Raw genomic sequence first — 18,577 nt, 5'->3', positions numbered from 1 at the left:
TTTAAAAAAAAAATTATTATCAGCTGTTTCAAAACCAAAACTCTATTCTACTCGATAAAGAACTTACGTCATTATAATTTATGGTTCTTATTAGAAATAAATGCTTTACAATAGCGGTTATTTCGATATTCAACGCACTGAATTTGACCGTAATGTGACAAATCAATTGAGCCACTTGCGTTGGCATCCAAGCTAGGGCCGCCGGCTTTACGTGTTTATTGTCAGTCGAGGCATGACAAATCGGACGGACAGAGGATTGTCAAAGGAAGGTCTTGAGGAATAGGCGATTGTCGTGTTATATAATATGACAATAATTGGAATTAAATTGGAATTAAATGAGTAAAAATAAATTGGAAATAGCTAAGGACGACCAGTACTAGCACCTCCTCTATATCTGCAAGAATGCAAAGAAAACTCATGTGGCACGACTAGGATTCGAACCTGAGACCTTTCGATCACAAGGCGGTCTTAATGGAGGGTCACCACCGCTTCAAATTGAATTAATAGACTGAATACGCTTAATAAAGTAGGTAATTAACATGAGTACACCAAACACAAGTCACGTTGTGAATGAAAAAATCCAATTATTCATTATAGAAGATTCGCTTAAACTTGTGACTTGAACCAATTGCTTGTTTGCATGCTGGCTTACCTTATTGAGGTCAGAAACGTTGTCTTAGGTGTCCAACGTTTCCATTCAATAGTGGAAGCCACAAAACGACACTAGTATTACGTATTCAATGAAAATGATGATCGTCGCCAGTTTAATTGAAGAATGAACAATATTATAGAACGTTTCAAATTGTATTATATTTAGAATATTCGGTTAGTTATTAATTTAATTACCATTGGATAATTTGTTTACCAATAATTGTATCTGTCCAGTGTATTTTCATTTAAAAACAAATTTGAATTAGATCAAGCCTTTTATAGACATAAGCCATATTATTATTAATTAATTATATCTACCGTAGATCATAATAGCAAGTATAGCACTATTGTACTACACAATCCACTATTGTACGAGTAGATTCGTTCTTTATAGTAGCAGAACAGTTAAGAAAACCCCGGTTTTTGCTGACCGTAGAAAAGAAATAGAAAACGGTTTGGCATTCTCGAGCGGACTTTCTACTAACTAAATGTTTGCACGTACACTTCCTACATTTTACTATTCGTATAATTTAATAAGTGAATTAGGGAAATATTTTAATAGCATATTGTGTGATATAAAGTTGCTAAGTATGAGCACTATTGTAGAAAAAAGAAAATTCGATTTCCCAATAACTATTAACTACCAATAATTGTATCTGTATAGTATTTTCATTTATATTGGAATAAAATTTTAAAGGGGATTATTTTTGGGATTATTTGGCACTTATTTTTGAACAATGCCCGTGTGCATATCAATGTATTTCATACATTTTGTCAGAAGTGTTAGAGCTGTGGTGAAAGAAAGTAATGGTAGCAACTAAAAACTTCGCATAACTAAATCATAACGTCAATTATACTGTAAAAAATATGTACTCAGTAAATTACTACTCGGAATTTTGCCTATAAAACATGACGGAATCTTATAATTCACATTATAAAACATGCGACTTGAACCATCCGTTTACTATTTACTACTTTTTAGTATTATTTTTCAAGTGATACTGTTGGCGCCGAGGCCTGAATAGATGAATATGGTGTTTTGTACTTTATAATAAATAGGCGCTGTGTTATAAAAAAGAATTTATATTATCGGGCTATGTAAAAGCATAAGGCGAGGCAAGGATCCACCGGAAGCGTCGCGAAGCCTCCCACCGCTCCAGAGTTTCGGTGTTGCCAGTAAGTGATCGCAACGGTTACAAAAGTTTTTGTATTTCAAAGTAGATTAGGCGATTCAACACAGTTCAAAAATACCACGTCCGAGCGCAGATGTTACGGCTGTGAGTTTATAACCTAGCTATTAACTGTATGACGGACCTTGCACAACCGTGTCGATATGATGTTGCCACGTTTATTTGTGCAATCCATTCTTACTTAGTAATTTAAAATATTTTTAAAATTCCTGTGTGACAGCGAAACATATTTTTATTAGATGATGTCCCGTGGCTTCCTCAAGTAAAATATTTTCTTAATTTTTACCTGTTCAATGTTGAGATGCTCATCCATACTATCTATAGAGCGTCGGAGCCCAGTGTCCACGTTTCTACTTTTTCTCATCTACTTTGCACTGTCTTCGACATTCTTAGTTGTCAGACCATTGACACGCATATTATCATCCTTGACGACATCAAGTCAGTACTTTTTGGGTTTGCGCAAAAGTATAAGATTTGTGGGATCCAATATATTTGTTACAAATTTATTTAGGTACTTACTACTCTCAAGTTAAACATTACCATTCCCTTTCCCACAATCTGTGATATATATAGATAATATATTATGTAGATTAGTATAGCGTGTTGTAATGGAATGTCGATTGAAAAAACTTTGACAGTGATTTATATGTTAGTAGATATTTTGTATACAATTCTGATATGTGGGCCGTTATGCTTGAATCATTTAGATGCAAAGACGGTATTACACCCAGGCATAAAATTGGACAGAAACAGACATTTGCCCGGGCATATACCATCTCTGCTTAGACGCAATTCAATGATAGAAATGGAAGTTACTTCTCGAGTGTCTTGCTTGATAGTGGAAATTCAAATCCTAAAATGGTATACTTATCACAATTCAATTATTAAAAACGTACATAAATGGTATTTTGACCTGAGATCAACGATTTTTGTAGACATGGTGCAATCGAGATCGAGATCTTGTATTAGATAATGTACCTACCTACTTTTTCAATGTAAACTTACTTATCGGACAAGTGAAGTAAACGAACAACTATAAAATATATTCTAGATAGACAAAAAATTCAAGACAATTTTTTTAATAAATTTCAGGTACTGTCGGGGTAACGAGAAAACCTAAATAACTTTCTACCACAGGGGGATCAGGTTTAGGTATCTACCTCCGACTGTACATACGAGTATTTTTGCATAAAATAAAATCTTATCCTACGATCGACATTACATTCATTTTATCCTTTATTAGTCTATATCTGACTTATTTTTTTCTTAGCACAAAGATCTTCAGCAGATGCGGGCGGTATGACTATGAAACATCGATTTTATTTTGGGATCGCTGATCGCTAAATGGAGTCAGGTTCGAGCTGACTTCACACAGTGTTATCTGACATTACGTGTACCTCCTATTAGTTACTGTTACAAACATGACATCACACTCAAGAGTCAATTAACGTCTAATGTTCTTCAAAGCTATTCAAGTAAATTAGATTGTATCTTCATTTGTCAGGTTTGTAACTTTTGAGTAGTGTTATTGACATGTTTGTAAACGTACGGAGAAAATGTGTAAATGTTCATGTAGCAAACAGAATGATTCAGCTCTCTGAAATATATTATGTATTCCTATAGTACCACATAATTCTTAACACTTAAAAGTAACTGTAGTGCACTTGAAAAATGTGTAGGTAACAAAACATCGAAGTATTTTTTAAAATTGTAGATTAGGCAGTAATTATGTTTATGTTTAAGTAAATTTTCTTTATACCTATTTTAATAATTGTTTTAGCGATTGCCATCGAATGGCAGAGACGTGACTTCGGCCCTCATTCTAGTATACGCATTTCACAAAAATGGAATGAGAAAAATATATAAATTACATGTATAACAAACGCTTAAATGTGTTTCAGCAGTCTTGAACATAATAATGGGGGTTACGTGAAAACTAATATAACTGTACACATAACTGTATAGGAATACAGTCCACATTACAAGCTTTTCCTGAAATACTTCTCGATATAAAACACTAATGCAAACTACAAATAAACCACGACAATATGAAGCATGCGCAGCTATTGCGTTCCGCATTACTTGACGAGAAATTGTTCCGAGACACACAAACTGTTTCATGTAGTTATTTTATGAAAACAGATGTTATTATTTTTTAATTTTATGGCTCCATCGTTCGCCAAAACGATGATTTTACTATACTTTGTAAAATATGACTTGAGTCGAGACAGCAGGATGAACCTATATGAACCTCGACATATACATTCGAAATGATCGAAAGCGACAGAGACTATTTTGACATCTGTCATAAGACTCAAGTTTGTTTTACAAAGTTTAAGAAGCTATACTGAGATTCTTAACGCATCGATAGTCGCAATTTTGACTAGAGTATTTCATTTTTTGTGTCTCGTTGCGTGTTGTCGCCGGACTCTATAAATTCATAATGAAATGTTCTCTATTAAGTTCTAATGGTTATAGTGTGAACACCACCTGCTTCTGGAAAAACATCGTGAAGCGTATTCCATATACTAACTGACTAATAGTTACCACCAGACTGTAAAATCCTAAAGTTGTGACTTGACTATTTTGACCAAATTTTGACTATTAAAAAAATAAAATGTACAAAATATCTGTATAGATACCTATGTAATAAAAAATTACCTAGCAATTTTAATTTTGTTACCAATACAATGCAAATAAAATAACAAGTTTTATTCTATTTACTACTAACGGCACTTGAAACTTGATTCCTCTGTTTTGGCAATCACTTTCACAACGGTTGGATCGCGTGCCTTTACCTCGTATTTGTATTTTGGATTTTAGTTATAGTTTTACCGTGACAAATCAAATATTATCTGCACTTAAGTTCTTTTATTAGCGTTAGACGTTTTGTTGAAACGGAACGGTCGCGAAAGTAGTTTTATGTAAGTTTTAATGACAAAATTGACATTTTAGTTGGAAGTTTTATACAAGGATACTTACTGATGGGACGACGGGGAGGTAATGTTTGTTCTGCGCATACCCACCATCCATGCATCCTGGACAATTCGAAATTTAAATAGAACTTTATTTTAACCATGGATTTTCATATCTTATGTCCATCGTTATTATCATGTCAGTTTCATTCAATTTGCTGAGTCGGAGTGGAAAATCAGAAAAAAAATATAAGTTTGGCTGTTCACCTGAACGATCTAACAGGACGTAATGAAAACTTCGTTTTGTAACAAAAATTAAAATTAAACGTTCAATTGATGAGATTTTGTATGAAGTCTTAAGTTTCTTTCAGATTTTGTATCATCTGTTGTTAGAAAAATGTTGGCACTAAGTACTCTTTTGTTTTTTTCACCAGTTTTTTTAGAAAACGTTTATGTCACGGTCGTATAGCGGATTAGGCGAAAGAACATCTTCCTTTCGACACTACCGATTGGAGACCGGTTCATTGCAATCTAAGGTCACATATTATAACTGTTCTCTGTACAAAGCAACGCAAGTGACAATCAACTCAAAGCTTTATTCTTAAGGTACAAATTCAAAGTAGTATCTCAATTTGTAGTCGACTGTACAAGGGTAACAGTTATATTGATTAATGTTCGCAAATCTAGCGCAATCAGCATTGCCTTCATTAATTTGATAATTTGTGCAGTGATTCAATACTTTTTATATAACTTTTACATGCTATAAATAAATTAGGCACATAAATTTTGACTATGTAATTCTTATATCATATTAAATTGAAACTTTGCGTGTTTATGTCTATATAATATTTTAAAATTGGATTCAACTACTTGCTAATATTTGTCGAGATTTGTTAATCAATTATATTTCAACAAATATTTTAAAAAATCATTTCATTTGAGTGTTTTCCCGGTTACTTCCCCTGCCGTCGCCGCTTGGTTTCTTCGCCAAACATCGAAACCCGGGGTCCACTTTCTTAATTTTTTTTTCTGCACTTCATCATCCTTAGTTGTCACAGAACATTGGTAAGCTTATATATACTTACCTTAACAAAGTAAGAGTAGCTTCCTACAGTATTCAAACTACCTACCTATATGGCTATAAAGTTCTCTTAAAATCAAAATCAACATCTTCACAATGTTACATTTATCATCCATCACATTTATTCAGAACTTAGTTATTTAAAATAATATTTATTTACTCGAATTTCTGAATTACATTACTTTTCGTCGATCATCTTCAATTGTCTTTCAATTGGCAAGTTACAAGGATATATAAGTAACCGACCATTAGATCCGTACGTAAAAAGATGTTTGTGTGTGTGGGGATAATCGGTACAGGTACTCGTAAGCGCCACGTAAGTATGTTACTTAATCACCCAAATTCTATTGGATATTTCTATGAAAGGTACACATAAATAATAATAAGTACATAATATATCTTAGTACGCAAGAAAGGCTTTTAATTACGAATACGATAATTTTGATGACAATTATCAATTTATAATGTAATAATTATTGAAATGTAAATAAAAGTAATGTTACTTACATTTCTTTTATTTACATTTCAATAATTATTACATTATAAATTGATAATTGTGATTTTAAATTCTTTTTTCAATTTAGGATGATACATCACTTATTGACGTCAAAAAAATTACTTAAACTAAGTCTACTGCCGGCTTCCAAAGCGCAAGTGAAGAAGAAGCGGCGCAACAAACTTCACCGCAGCCTTTTTTCCAAGGACGTCAATTAACAAATATAGGTCTTATATATATATTAAAAATTAGGAGGACGAATTTACATCATTATTAAAAATGTCAAAATTTGAATAAATAAATAAAATAAAATATGTATTTCCAATAAAATTATTGAAAATTGTCACACAAAATATATATATAAATAAAAAGCTAAATATACAAAATAGGTATCAATGTATAAATTCTGTCTATTATAATACATCTATGGTTATCATAGAACGAGGATGTAGGCCGTTAGCCGGTGTCCGCGAGAAATCGATTCGAATATTCGATTTCGATGCAAATCGTCGCGGTATGCGGTGAAATGCGCTGCTGGCTGTTTACACGAGCAAGTAGTCCGGGCGATTTCTGTCACGGCACGGATGGTAGGCTATGTGTGGTTATGGCTATAAACACGCAATAAAATAGACGCGGGATGTGACTCGACACAGGGTACAGTCTCGGACAAAAACTATTGTTAATTATATATATTTCCTTTTTCCTCTTCGAGCGTGTAATTGCTAACACTGGTGTTAGAACTTATACAAGTCGCCTAAAGGCATCTGACATAGCGTTCATAAAAATTAATACCGACCTCAAACTATCAAAGCTGGGATCTTTTGATCACAGGTGGACAGTTTTAACCACTGCTCACTATCGCAATATACCTACGTATATAACTAGCTGCGCCCCGGGCTTCCCTGGGAATTTCGGGATAAAAAGTGCTCTATGTATAATTCCAGGTTAAATTCTACCACCATAATTGTTTTTTGAAGTGTTTTACTACAATTTATAAAAAAAATATGGTTTCTTCATTTTATCGTGAATGTTTTATGATGTGCATCATAACATATTTATAAGCTCTCTGGTTGAAGAGAATGAATGAAGACAACATACTATATATATTACCATAGATAAAAGAAAAAGGGTTTGTAAAAATAAAAATAAAATGAGCGAATTTATTAGGCACTTTATTTTATATTCGTATATAAACTCAAGTACCTCTACAGTTTGGGCCATAAAAAGTAACAAGTTTCTTCATTAGGTTATTAATAAAATTGCAATTATTCTAAATGGATGCCTAATGTGAAATCGCAATGAACAGTATCAATTAAAAATAATTACGAATAGACCAACGGCTGTGAGCGGTAATCTGCCGCGGTCTCTCTGTTCTACATTTAAATTTGAAATATTTCTGATCTTCTAAATTTGAATCGAATTTGGCTTAAAATATGAGTTTTTCTTTTAAAACATTTTTGAAGTGCCAGAGAAATAAAATTATTATCTATACTTAATTATAATAAAACTGTAACTGGACTATAACTCTAGTACTTGATGATAAAAATATATAGGATAGGGATAGAATGTTATTGCTATTAATGGGATGAATGATAATTGTGGTTTGGGGATTACAGATGATGGAGAAAGGTAGGATGGTAAAATATATATAATAATAAATATAATATATAATAACTATATATATATTATTTGCCACTCATTATTAGATGTCGATAAATCCTAGTTCGTCTGTTTTAAATGAAGCATAATAGAAACAAAAGAATTCATCGACCATACATCAAAATCGACAAAAAAGTGTATGAATAGCTATTATCTGTTGAGTAAGTTATGCAAATGATAAGTCCATTGTTTCAATTGCAAATTGCAGCGGAGACAACCCTGAATCATAAACAAAACAAATTGTATATTATTTTGTTGATGATATTATTTAATTTTGTCATTATTTAAATAAATATTCCCTGCAGTAGCATAATAAAATAATTTGTTTGTTTTACGATGTGTATATATTTTACAAACTGATCAATTCGATGCCGTTGTTAATTTAACTGTTAATTTATTAATAACTAGCGGGCCGTCACGGCTTCGTTCACGGCATAATAAATTATACACGTAAACCTTCTACAGGAATCTACCTATTGGTGAAAATCGCATGAAAATCTGCGCAGTTTTTGAGTTTATCGCGAATAGACAGATAGATGCAGCAGAGCACTTTGTTTTGTTTTATGTGTGACTAAGGCTTAAAAAATTACTTAGTGGATGGCTTTCGAAGGATTTTGGTAAATACACGGGTAATATTAAAGCAGTGGAGTTCAGGGGCGCAGCTAGTAAAAATGAACTATCGGAACTAAGTCTAAGTCACTAAGTATGACTAAGTATGGGTTTGCTAGAATTTATTTACAAGGGTTTCGTCAAAGTAAAGGATGATACAAAATTATATGCCAGTTTATATGCAGAATGTAATTACTGAAAAACGTATACTTACACAATCAACAATCCAAAGTTTCAGTTGCGGTATCCAAGTCGGATGTTTTAATCCAAAACAATTCCAATTTCAATACACAAACAACACTGGCCACTTAGATACACCTTTGTAAACAAAGGTAAATTTTAAAATTTAAATTTAGAATTCCACCGTATTCCGTACGCGCGCACGCTTCGTCCGCGAAGAGCGTCCGAGCAAGCACGAGTCTACTTTCGAACTGATTCGAGATTCTCATTTCTGTATGCAATGTACTGCCTTGCAAGGAATGCCGCACAACAAGTTTGTCTTGGCTATTTTTCTTACATACTCCAACCAAACTGGTATAAGGTATACCATTACAGAGGTTCTGTTCAGGAAAAAGTAAGGATCACTCTTTTTCGCCGACTCCTTCCATACATGCAAGCTGTTTGGAGAATTTCAATTCATAAAGAATACTTCCTACTTTTTTATGATAACGTAATTGCAGGTATTTATTTGGAAGTATGGATATCTTGGTTTGAGTTCAGAACCTAAACTGATCTGCATTGCAAATGCGCACCGTCTAGTTAATTTTTAATACTAATGCGCAGGTTCCTAAATTTAACTGCGTTTGAATCGTTCGGTAAAAGTTGATGGTAGGCCTACAGTACTGAACATGATGAGAAATAAAGCTTGTGGCTTAAAATTACATAAATTAAAGCTTAAATATTATTGGAACTTTATTTTATTTCACAATAACAACAAGAACTGGGCTATTATTTACGGTATACCACTACAAGCGAACCTTCAGGGCAGTTCAGGGGTTCAGTGCACAAGTTTGTTCACAAATTGTGTGTGTTGCCTCTCCTACTTATATACTACTATACTTTAATGTCCAGATGCAAGTGCATCATCTACAATAGGGACGATTATATATATTTTTGTAATCTTGGAACTACCTTCGCGATTTTGGATGACAGGTGGTTTTTTAGTATTTGTTTTATCCTGTAACGATTACTGTAAATAGGATAAATACAGTTAATGTATATAAAATCGTTATAGGATTTTAGGATAGCGAAAGAGAGAACAAACGTGCGGCCGAATGTTCACTGTTTCGCTATTATTACATCCTTATCCTTGCATATTATAAAACAAAGTCTTGTGTTCGCCATATACTGCACGGAATTTCATGCGGTCATCACCAATAGATAATGTGATTCCTGAGGATGCTTTAGGTGTGTGATGTATTATGTTTTTACCCGAGCGATGCCGGAGGGTTCGCTAGTTTAAATTGAAATATAGTAAGTAAGTATACTTAAACCCGACAAGTGATTGCTTTCAGTAGCAATAAATCACGAATATTTTCTGTGAAATCGCACCTAATGAGTTGTGCGCATCCGTTTAAATTTACTTATTAGCTTTTGCCTACAACTCCACCCGCGGCAGAAAGAATTTTCCATTTAAACGTATACCCTTTAGAGTTTAATTTAAAATAATAACTTAGCTATTTGACCACGGATTTTCGACAAATTTCGTCAAAATCTCAAGAACCATAGCCGTGAAAGCAGTAACAGACAGATAGACTTTAGCATTTGTATCCGCGCGCGTGCGCCGATCAGCCATCTCGCGCCGTCAATGACCGCGGCCTTCGAGGTTAGGTATTAAATGTAGTAATATAGGTACTTACTTATCTTCTCTGTTGTCGACATTGTTGATTATTCGGATACACTATCAGGTACGTTATGGGGTAGACAGTGTTGCGAAACTATAAAAAATAGCATAATGAGTGACAGGTGTATCCCTTTCCATTATTGATATTGTGCTTAAGGTGACTTGTATCAGGTAATTTTGAGGTTGATTTTAATCTGTTCGCCGTACTTTGCGTTTTACCACACATTATGAAGCTAATGTCAAAGTTGATTGGTGCAACCTGAATAAAAATGTAAAATATTATATAGCGGACAGTAGATTTGGGCTGGTAAAATAAAAATCCAGGAGCTACGGAGAAACGTGAACGTTTATTAGAGAAAGTGAACCACATAGAGTTAGATACAGATAATATTGTCATAACCAATAAATAAAATAAAAAATAAGTACTTTCCGTTAAGTAATTGAATTAAAAACAACTTCTCCGAAAGAAATAACTTTAGCAGGTAAAAACACTTACAAGATTTGTGACAACAACGTCTAAAAATAAAAAAAAAATATTACACAACTGTATTGCACAATTATAGGTATTTCATTTTGCAAATCATGTACTCATCGTCTCATTATAACAACATTCCATTATCAGACACAAAATTGGATCCAGTAATACCAACAGCTTTATCACCGGACAGGAATAAAATTAAATCGGCAATTTCTTCAGCCTCGCTAAATCTTTCAAGTGGCATGGGTCTCGTCTCAGGCTCGAAATCCGCTGGTAAAGTTTGCTGTATATCAGTTATTACAGGTCCGGGACTAATCACATTCACTCTTACCCCAAATTTTGCAAATTCTTTAGCTGCTCCACGGCTGTAATGGTCAAGCCCTGCCTTTGAAGTCATATATGCTGAAAGTCCGTCTAAAACTGCTCGACCAGCGACACTAGAAATATTGACTATATTGCCTTTAGTCTGAATAAGATGATTCGCTGCCAAGTTTGTAAGGTATACTACAGCACGCAAATTAGTGTTCATAATTCTATCGAACACCTCCATAGCATTTTCACTCACAACAGTTGCAACATCAGCAATTCCAGCGTTATTCACAAGTATATCTAATTTACCAAATTTCGCAATAGTATCATCGATAATCTTCTTTGCTTCATCAGGTTTGGACACGTCTGCTTTGATAACGAATGGAGATTTCCCATTTTCTACGCACTTCGCTTCAGTTTTTGCCAGTTTTGTCTCGTTTCTCCCCACCAGAACTACGTCGGCGTCTTCCTTCGCGTAGGCTATGGCTGTGGCCGCACCGATCCCAGAACTTGCCCCAGTCACAATCACGACCTTATTTTTGAAACTCATTGTGGAACACAATATCTGTCGAAACTCTACTAAGTATACTATACAGTTAGACAACAATATTAGTTTATATAGAAGAATCTTATCTATAATCTTGATTTATTATTATTTATCATAGTGTCTTTGAGTATTAAATGACTAGAACTACATAAATAATGTTTATTATGCCATTGGCGAGGAATTATATGAATCGAATTTGATTCGACGTACATTGTTGGTTTTAATTTGTGTTGATACAAAGCTTGTAATATTAGCAGCAACAATAAATGTTGATTCGCATCTCATATTCGCTCATATTCGCAAGATTTTAGACAATATTACCTAATGACTGTTAATTTAAATAGTAAAGAGAATAGGCTAAATTGGGAATAAATATAGTTAATTACCGTTTTTAAACATACCATCTCAAGTGCAGTTGCGGGCAAGAGCTAATATAAAACTGAAACTTCTTGTGAATGCTAATATGAAATTCTAATTGCTCGTTTGAAATTCTACTGCAAGTGTTACAGAGAATATCTATATATAAAAGCGAAAAACACTCACTCAATCATGTATCACGAAATCTCGAAAATTACTGAGGAGACGTCCGCTAAGAAAGGATATTTCGAAATTACATCCCTAAGGGGGTGAAATAGGGGTTGCCAGTTTGTATGAAACTTCGTCATTGTTGAAGTCAGACACATTAAATTTTTAATTTCAACTTGTAATTGGTATAAATTAATAATGCATGCATATTTTGAAAATTACATCCTTATAGGGGTGGTATAAATCGGGGTTGCAAGTTTGTATGAAACTTCGTCAGTTTTGAAATGAGACACATAAATTTTTTTATTTAAATTTGCAGTTGGTAATCTATAGTATATAGTTAGTAAAATATAACTAGGAAGCATGAGTTTGCATTTTAAAAGTAATCTAGGTATGTTATAGATGCTTATCATGTCATCCAAGTGGTGATGGTAGAGTAGTTAGAAATTATCCTAAAAAGGCCCCAGGTTCATGCAAAATATTTAACTTGAAAAATTATTTATTTTTATATTAGCTCTTGCCCGCAACTGCACTTGATATGGTATGTTTAAAAACGGTAATTAATTATATTTATTCCCAATTCAGCCTAGCGGTTTAGCCTCGAAAGCGTGACAGACAGACATTTTTTCGCATTTGTATTAAGCTTGAATTCAATTTACAAGATTGGTTGTTGTAAAACATAAAGATGTAAACACATCTTTATATTATGATCAATTTAATTAATGCCTTTCTCAAAAGTAATCTTACAATTAAATTTTATTTTTCAGTTCCAGATATTTAGATCTCTAAAGAATGAATTACCAATAATCTGTTTTTATTCAATAAATAATATTTTTTATTTAAAATTGTGATCTGTTTTATATACATAAAACAATTTTTAATATATAAATATTTTTTACAATATGCAAATTATAGTTAATTTCTCAATTATATACATGTTGATAGCTAATTCCAAATCTAAATAGCCAATTCGCGGCGCAGTTAATTTTTTTTAAATAGATAAATGAAATAAGACATTTACATGGTGCAATTTTCTGATAAAATTATAGATAAGGCTCTCCTTATAAACAGTGTTCGTTTGCCAAAACTTTCAGTAGAATTTTGATAGCACTTCACAATGAGTTTTAAAAACAAAGTAGTGATTGTGACTGGAGCAAGTTCAGGCATCGGCGCGGCCACAGCCATAGCCTTCGCGAAGGAAGGCGCGAACGTAGTCCTCGTGGGGAGAAATGAAACCAAACTAGCAAAAACTGAAGCGAAATGCGCAGAAAATGGGAAACAAGAGGGGACTCTTGTCATCAAAGCAGACGTGTCCAAATCCAACGACGCGAAGAGGATTATTTATGAAACTATCGGAAAATTTGATAAATTAGATATACTTGTGAATAATGCAGGAATAGTTGGAATTACAACAGTTATGGATGATAACACAATGGAGGAGTTTGATAGAATCATGAACACTAATTTGCGCGCTGTGGTACACCTTACTAACCTGGCGGCGTCGTATTTAATTAAGACTAAGGGCAATATCGTCAACATTTCTAGTGTGGCTGGTCAGGTAGTTTTAGAAGGTGCTTCAGCATACATGACTTCGAAAGCAGGACTAGACCACTACAGCCGTGGAGCTGCTAAAGAATTTGCAAAATTTGGCGTACGAGTAAACGTAATTAGTCCTGGACCTGTAATTACTGATATTTTGGAAACATTGCCAGTAGATTTGCCAGCACAGGCAATGAGACCAACGCCGCTTAATAGAATCAGCGATGCTGAAGAGATTGCTAATTTAGTTTTGTACCTGTCCAGTGATAAAGCGATCGGTATTACGGGTTCAATTTTTGTAACTGATAATGGAATGTTGCTAAATTGAGCAAAAACAATATACCTATATTTTTGGAAAAATGTGTTTGAATTTAATGATGTTTAGGGTTTCGAATTCATGCTAAATTCAGGATAAAATGTACCTTATTTATTAATCCTAAATACGTAATACCCATGTATAAGTACCTACCTATCAAAATTCAAAACTTTCGTATTTTTAATATTAGTGCGATAATCGCATATATATAACGCACAGATAATATTTTAAAAATAACCAGAGAATTGATTTATATAAATATGGTGCAATAAAAACAGGAAATGTTCAAAAAACAAAATATGAAATCAGCATGAATGTACAAAATTAATGTAGTAGAAAATAATACATTATTTATGTATGATTTTGCAGTTAAGTGTCATCGCATGTCATCGCATGCTTTCACGACTCATTTTCATAGATTTTATTTGTTTTTTTTTTTGGAAACACATTACAATAGGTGTAAATTTCATTATCAATGTATCTTATTCTTTCCCTTTTTAAACCTGTGATCAAATTAGTAAAAGTAATTATATAACAAAAGAATATATTTTTAAAGAATCTGCTACTATTCTATATTGATACAAATAAACAAAAATATTATAATTTCAAATAGAATAACATATTATAAACACTGCGATTTTTGCCAAATCGTTTTATCTGTACTAATCTTATAAAGAGAAAGTATTTGTACCTTTGTTTGTAGTGAATAAACTCTAACACTAAGCCCACTAATTTTGATGAAATTTGGCAGAGAGACATACGTAACCTTCAGAAGTGACATAAGCTACTTTTTTATTATTATGATTTCACGCTAGCAAAGCAGTGACGGACCGCTTGTTATTTATTAGGTATAGATAATGTGATATGAAGTTATCTTATTAATAACACTTAAGAAAGCAATGCTGACTTGTACACTTCTGTGTTGAGGCTCCACTCATGTTGAATAACGATGAATATAACATATAATAATAATTATAAATAAGAGTGTCCTTAGATATATAAATTAACTAGCTTTTGCCTGCGGCTTCGCATGCGTGAATTTCAGTTCTTAAAAGGAATCGAAGTAAAATTTCAGTTATTCTTTTATCGCGTAGATATTCTAAGACTGGTGAAATTTATTTATTCAAATTCGTATTTTTGTCATCTACAGTTCAATTCCCCGTTTCCCGCTACGATTTCCGTGTCGTGTCGTTCCGAAACGTGTCTCGTTCCGAAACTTGTCCTGTCCCGTTTCCTACAAAGTGTCCCATGTCTTTTCCCGGAACGTGCCCCATCCCATTTCCCCACTCCCGCTTCCCGTAACGCATGCCGAAATTTCATGGACCTCTCTTATCTTATATCTTAATAATTATATATATATATATTATGTATATATATAATTATTAAGCATATTATTATTGGTATATAGCATATACCAACTGCAAATTTAAATAAAAAAAAATATGTGTCTCACTTCAAAACTGACGAAGTTTCATACAAACTTGCAACCCCGATTTCACCCCTATAAGGATGTAATTTCGAAATATCCTTTCTTAGCGGATGTCTCCTAGTCACAATCTACCTTCCTGTCAAATTTCATCTTCATGAGCTCAGTAATTTTCGAGATTTCGTGATACATGAATGAGTGTTTTTCGCTTTTATATACACTTGCAGTAGAATTTCAAACAAGTAATTAGAATTTCATATTAGTATTCACAATGAGTTTCCAAAATAAAGTAGTAATTGTAACTGGAGCAAGTTCGGGCATCGGCGCAGCCACAGCCATAGCCTACGCGAAGGAAGGCGCAGATGTAGTTCTCATGGGGAGAAACTAAACCAAACTGGCAAAAACTGAAGCGAAATGCTCTGAAAATGAAATAACTGTACTTGCCATCATAGCAGACGTGTCCAAACCTGATGAAGCAAAGAAGATTATTGATGATACTATTGTTACATTTGGTAAATTAGATATACTTACTTGTGAATAACGCAGGAATTATCGGTATTGCAACTGTCATGGGTGAAAATACAATGGAAGAGTTTGATAAAATTATGAACACTAATTTGCGTGCTGTGGTACACCTTATAAACTTGGCGGCCAAGTATCTTATTCAGACTAAAGGCAATATAGTCAACATTTTTAGTATGACTGGTCGAGCAGTTGTAGAAAGAGTTTCAGCTTATATGACTTCAAAGGCAGGACTTGATCATTACAACCGTGGAGCAGCTAAAGAATTCGCAAAATTTGGTGTACGAGTAAATGTGGTTACTCCCGGACCTATGACAACTGATATCCATGAGACAATTCCTGCAGACGTGAAGCCGCCAACAATAAAACCGCTGCCACTTAACAGATCCAGCGAGTCTGAAGTTGAAACAAGAAAAAAATAATAAATACAGAAATAAATACATAATAACAAACGAAAGTGTTATTACTTAATTAGTGTAGGGCACAGCATGTTGATTGTATGTAATAATCGAGGATACTTTATCTCTGTCTCAATTTCGCGTCGCTGGTTTTTGCGTTGTGGGCTCAGCGCAAAAATACACCTTAAAATTTTGAAGATTCGACCGTGATTGTACTAACGGGCCGCCAACCTGACGACAAGCCTCCATATTTATTTATTAAACAGTTTATCCACACAGAGATACAAGAAAAAGATAGACAATATACGAAAGTATAAAAGTGCTGCTTATTACAAATGAAATGCTACTGTCAGCTGCCAATGCCCTTACTCGCCTTGTGCGACATTCACGGGACAACTACTTCACACCAGACTCTAGCACTACTTATTCATGCATAACAAATCAACAGTCAACTTTGACGTTGACTTTAACCTATGCGCCGCCGACGTTTGTACAGAATGGCGTAAAAAATACATTGCGTTTTTCTGCAACAGTTAAAATTAACGTCAAAATTGACGCGACCAACACTTAATATGCAATTTCAACATGTTCATTGCCGATATTTCTCAATAACAGTTAAACTCCACAGAAATGACCACAAGTTTACTCATTAACTTCGAATAGAGCAACAATTTTAATAAGCGTAAGTAAGTGAGGCACTTAACTAGTGTTTTGATTTCATAACCGTAAATTTTAATTTCAAATTTATGACTGACTTTAATAATGTGTAATGTGCAGATTGTCAAAATACACTACATACTTATTATAGCACATATGACTGTTTCCATACCTGTTTTTAGTTTTTTTGTATGGTTAAACCCAGAAGTGCGGCTACATCTAGGTTTAGCCGGCTAGACCAAGGCGCAGTAGGTCTAAATTGCGTACATCTTTTTTTTTTTGTTTACCCAGGGGAATGCTTGTTACGCACTGAGTGTGGGACTCCTGGGCCGCTAGTCGGCCCACCTACCCACTAAACCCCTGGGGCGTTTCCACGCTGCCGTTATGGGGGACGTCACGGGGTCGCTAGGCATTTCACCGCGACGCCCCCCCGGCCGGCCTTTCGGCCCCGACCTGGGCGGGCAGCAAGCACAAGTGCTAACCACCCGCCCCTTACGCCACGCGAGCGTGGCGCGGACCATCAAGCCCGCTCGGCGCACCAGTCAGAAAGCCGACGGGGGGAGCGGGCATCACCGGACACACACAAAATCTTGGGTGCCACAGGGGACCCAAGTCTGCCTCTGTACGGGCGCAAGAGGTGATAGGCAGGTGACACCCACACATTGCACCCGATACAAAGGCAGCCACCCTTCGCCCGCAGAGGACAGGGGATCGTCGAGAGACAAACCGACGCTCCCCTTCCCCTGCGGCCCCACCGCACCGTGTTCATCGCCACGGCCGCGCTGTGGTCGCGGAGGACAAACCCCCGCGACCCCACCTCTGGTCCCCTCTGGTTTCCACATCCAAAGGCTGGTGGCGGGTCACCAGCCAATTGCAGTACTACCGAGGGGTCCGTCCACCAGGCCCAGAGCACCCACCAAAGTCTCTGGGCCTTGGGTTCCTCTTGGTTCACCGGGGTGGCTGGTTGTGTCAGACCAGCCCCGCCGGTTACTAAGCCCCACCATCGCGACAAGATGGGAACCCGTCGGGGGAAAATTACGTACATCTAGGGTAACCTTTGAAAAGCACAACTAGCACTTCTACTATATGTAGCTATACAGCTAATAGATGAGACAATAATGAGTGCGTGTGTCGTACTCTGTCCGTACGTCCGTCCGTACACACTACAATTTCGTCTCCATTTCAATTCCACGTTGGTCAAATCGTATAGAACTGGTAAATCCACATTATTTATTTACTTAATTACAAATATATTACTCAATTAAATAGCTATTATGTTGTAAAATTATTATTAAGTAGTTTATGACATAAAATATTATTAAAAATAATTATATCAGTAGGTATATACAAATATTGTTATACAGCACATAGTGAAAAAATGGTATATATATATAGTCCATTTCATTTACTAAAATG

The 18,577-nt window shown here is 34.8% G+C and overlaps 4 protein-coding genes across 4 annotated transcripts in view; 2 read left to right on the top strand and 2 right to left on the bottom strand.

Moving 5' to 3' along the window:
• Positions 1-9,029, bottom strand: part of LOC128674134 (uncharacterized protein) — a 46,677-nt gene extending 37,648 nt beyond the window's left edge. Inside the window, exon 1 of the mRNA XM_053752499.1 lies at positions 8,816-9,029. The gene's annotated coding sequence lies outside the window, so the exon portion shown is untranslated. The remainder of the gene's footprint in view (positions 1-8,815) is intronic.
• Positions 9,030-10,772: 1,743 nt separating this feature from the next.
• On the bottom strand, positions 10,773-11,818 carry LOC128674152 (3-oxoacyl-[acyl-carrier-protein] reductase-like). Its single transcript, XM_053752528.2, has one exon. The coding sequence runs from the start codon at positions 11,779-11,781 to the stop codon at positions 11,044-11,046; it is 738 nt and encodes a 245-aa protein (XP_053608503.1). The 5' UTR covers positions 11,782-11,818; the 3' UTR covers positions 10,773-11,043.
• A 1,579-nt stretch (positions 11,819-13,397) lies between these two features.
• Positions 13,398-14,202, top strand: LOC128674151 (3-oxoacyl-[acyl-carrier-protein] reductase FabG-like). The gene has a single exon (XM_053752527.1). It carries the CDS (start codon positions 13,421-13,423, stop codon positions 14,168-14,170), a length of 750 nt encoding a protein of 249 aa, XP_053608502.1. The 5' UTR covers positions 13,398-13,420; the 3' UTR covers positions 14,171-14,202.
• Positions 14,203-15,807: 1,605 nt separating this feature from the next.
• Positions 15,808-16,544, top strand: LOC128674469 (3-oxoacyl-[acyl-carrier-protein] reductase FabG-like). Its single transcript, XM_053752990.2, has 2 exons — positions 15,808-15,966; positions 16,106-16,544. Exons 1-2 carry the CDS (start codon positions 15,856-15,858, stop codon positions 16,526-16,528), a joined length of 534 nt encoding a protein of 177 aa, XP_053608965.1. The 5' UTR covers positions 15,808-15,855; the 3' UTR covers positions 16,529-16,544.
• The last annotated feature ends 2,033 nt before the right edge of the window (positions 16,545-18,577 follow it).

Source organism: Plodia interpunctella, chromosome 12 (assembly GCF_027563975.2).
Source record: "Plodia interpunctella isolate USDA-ARS_2022_Savannah chromosome 12, ilPloInte3.2, whole genome shotgun sequence".
NCBI lineage: Eukaryota > Metazoa > Arthropoda > Insecta > Lepidoptera > Pyralidae > Plodia > Plodia interpunctella.
Note: the sequence above shows the minus strand (reverse complement) of the source record. Positions and strands in the feature narration are given on the sequence as shown.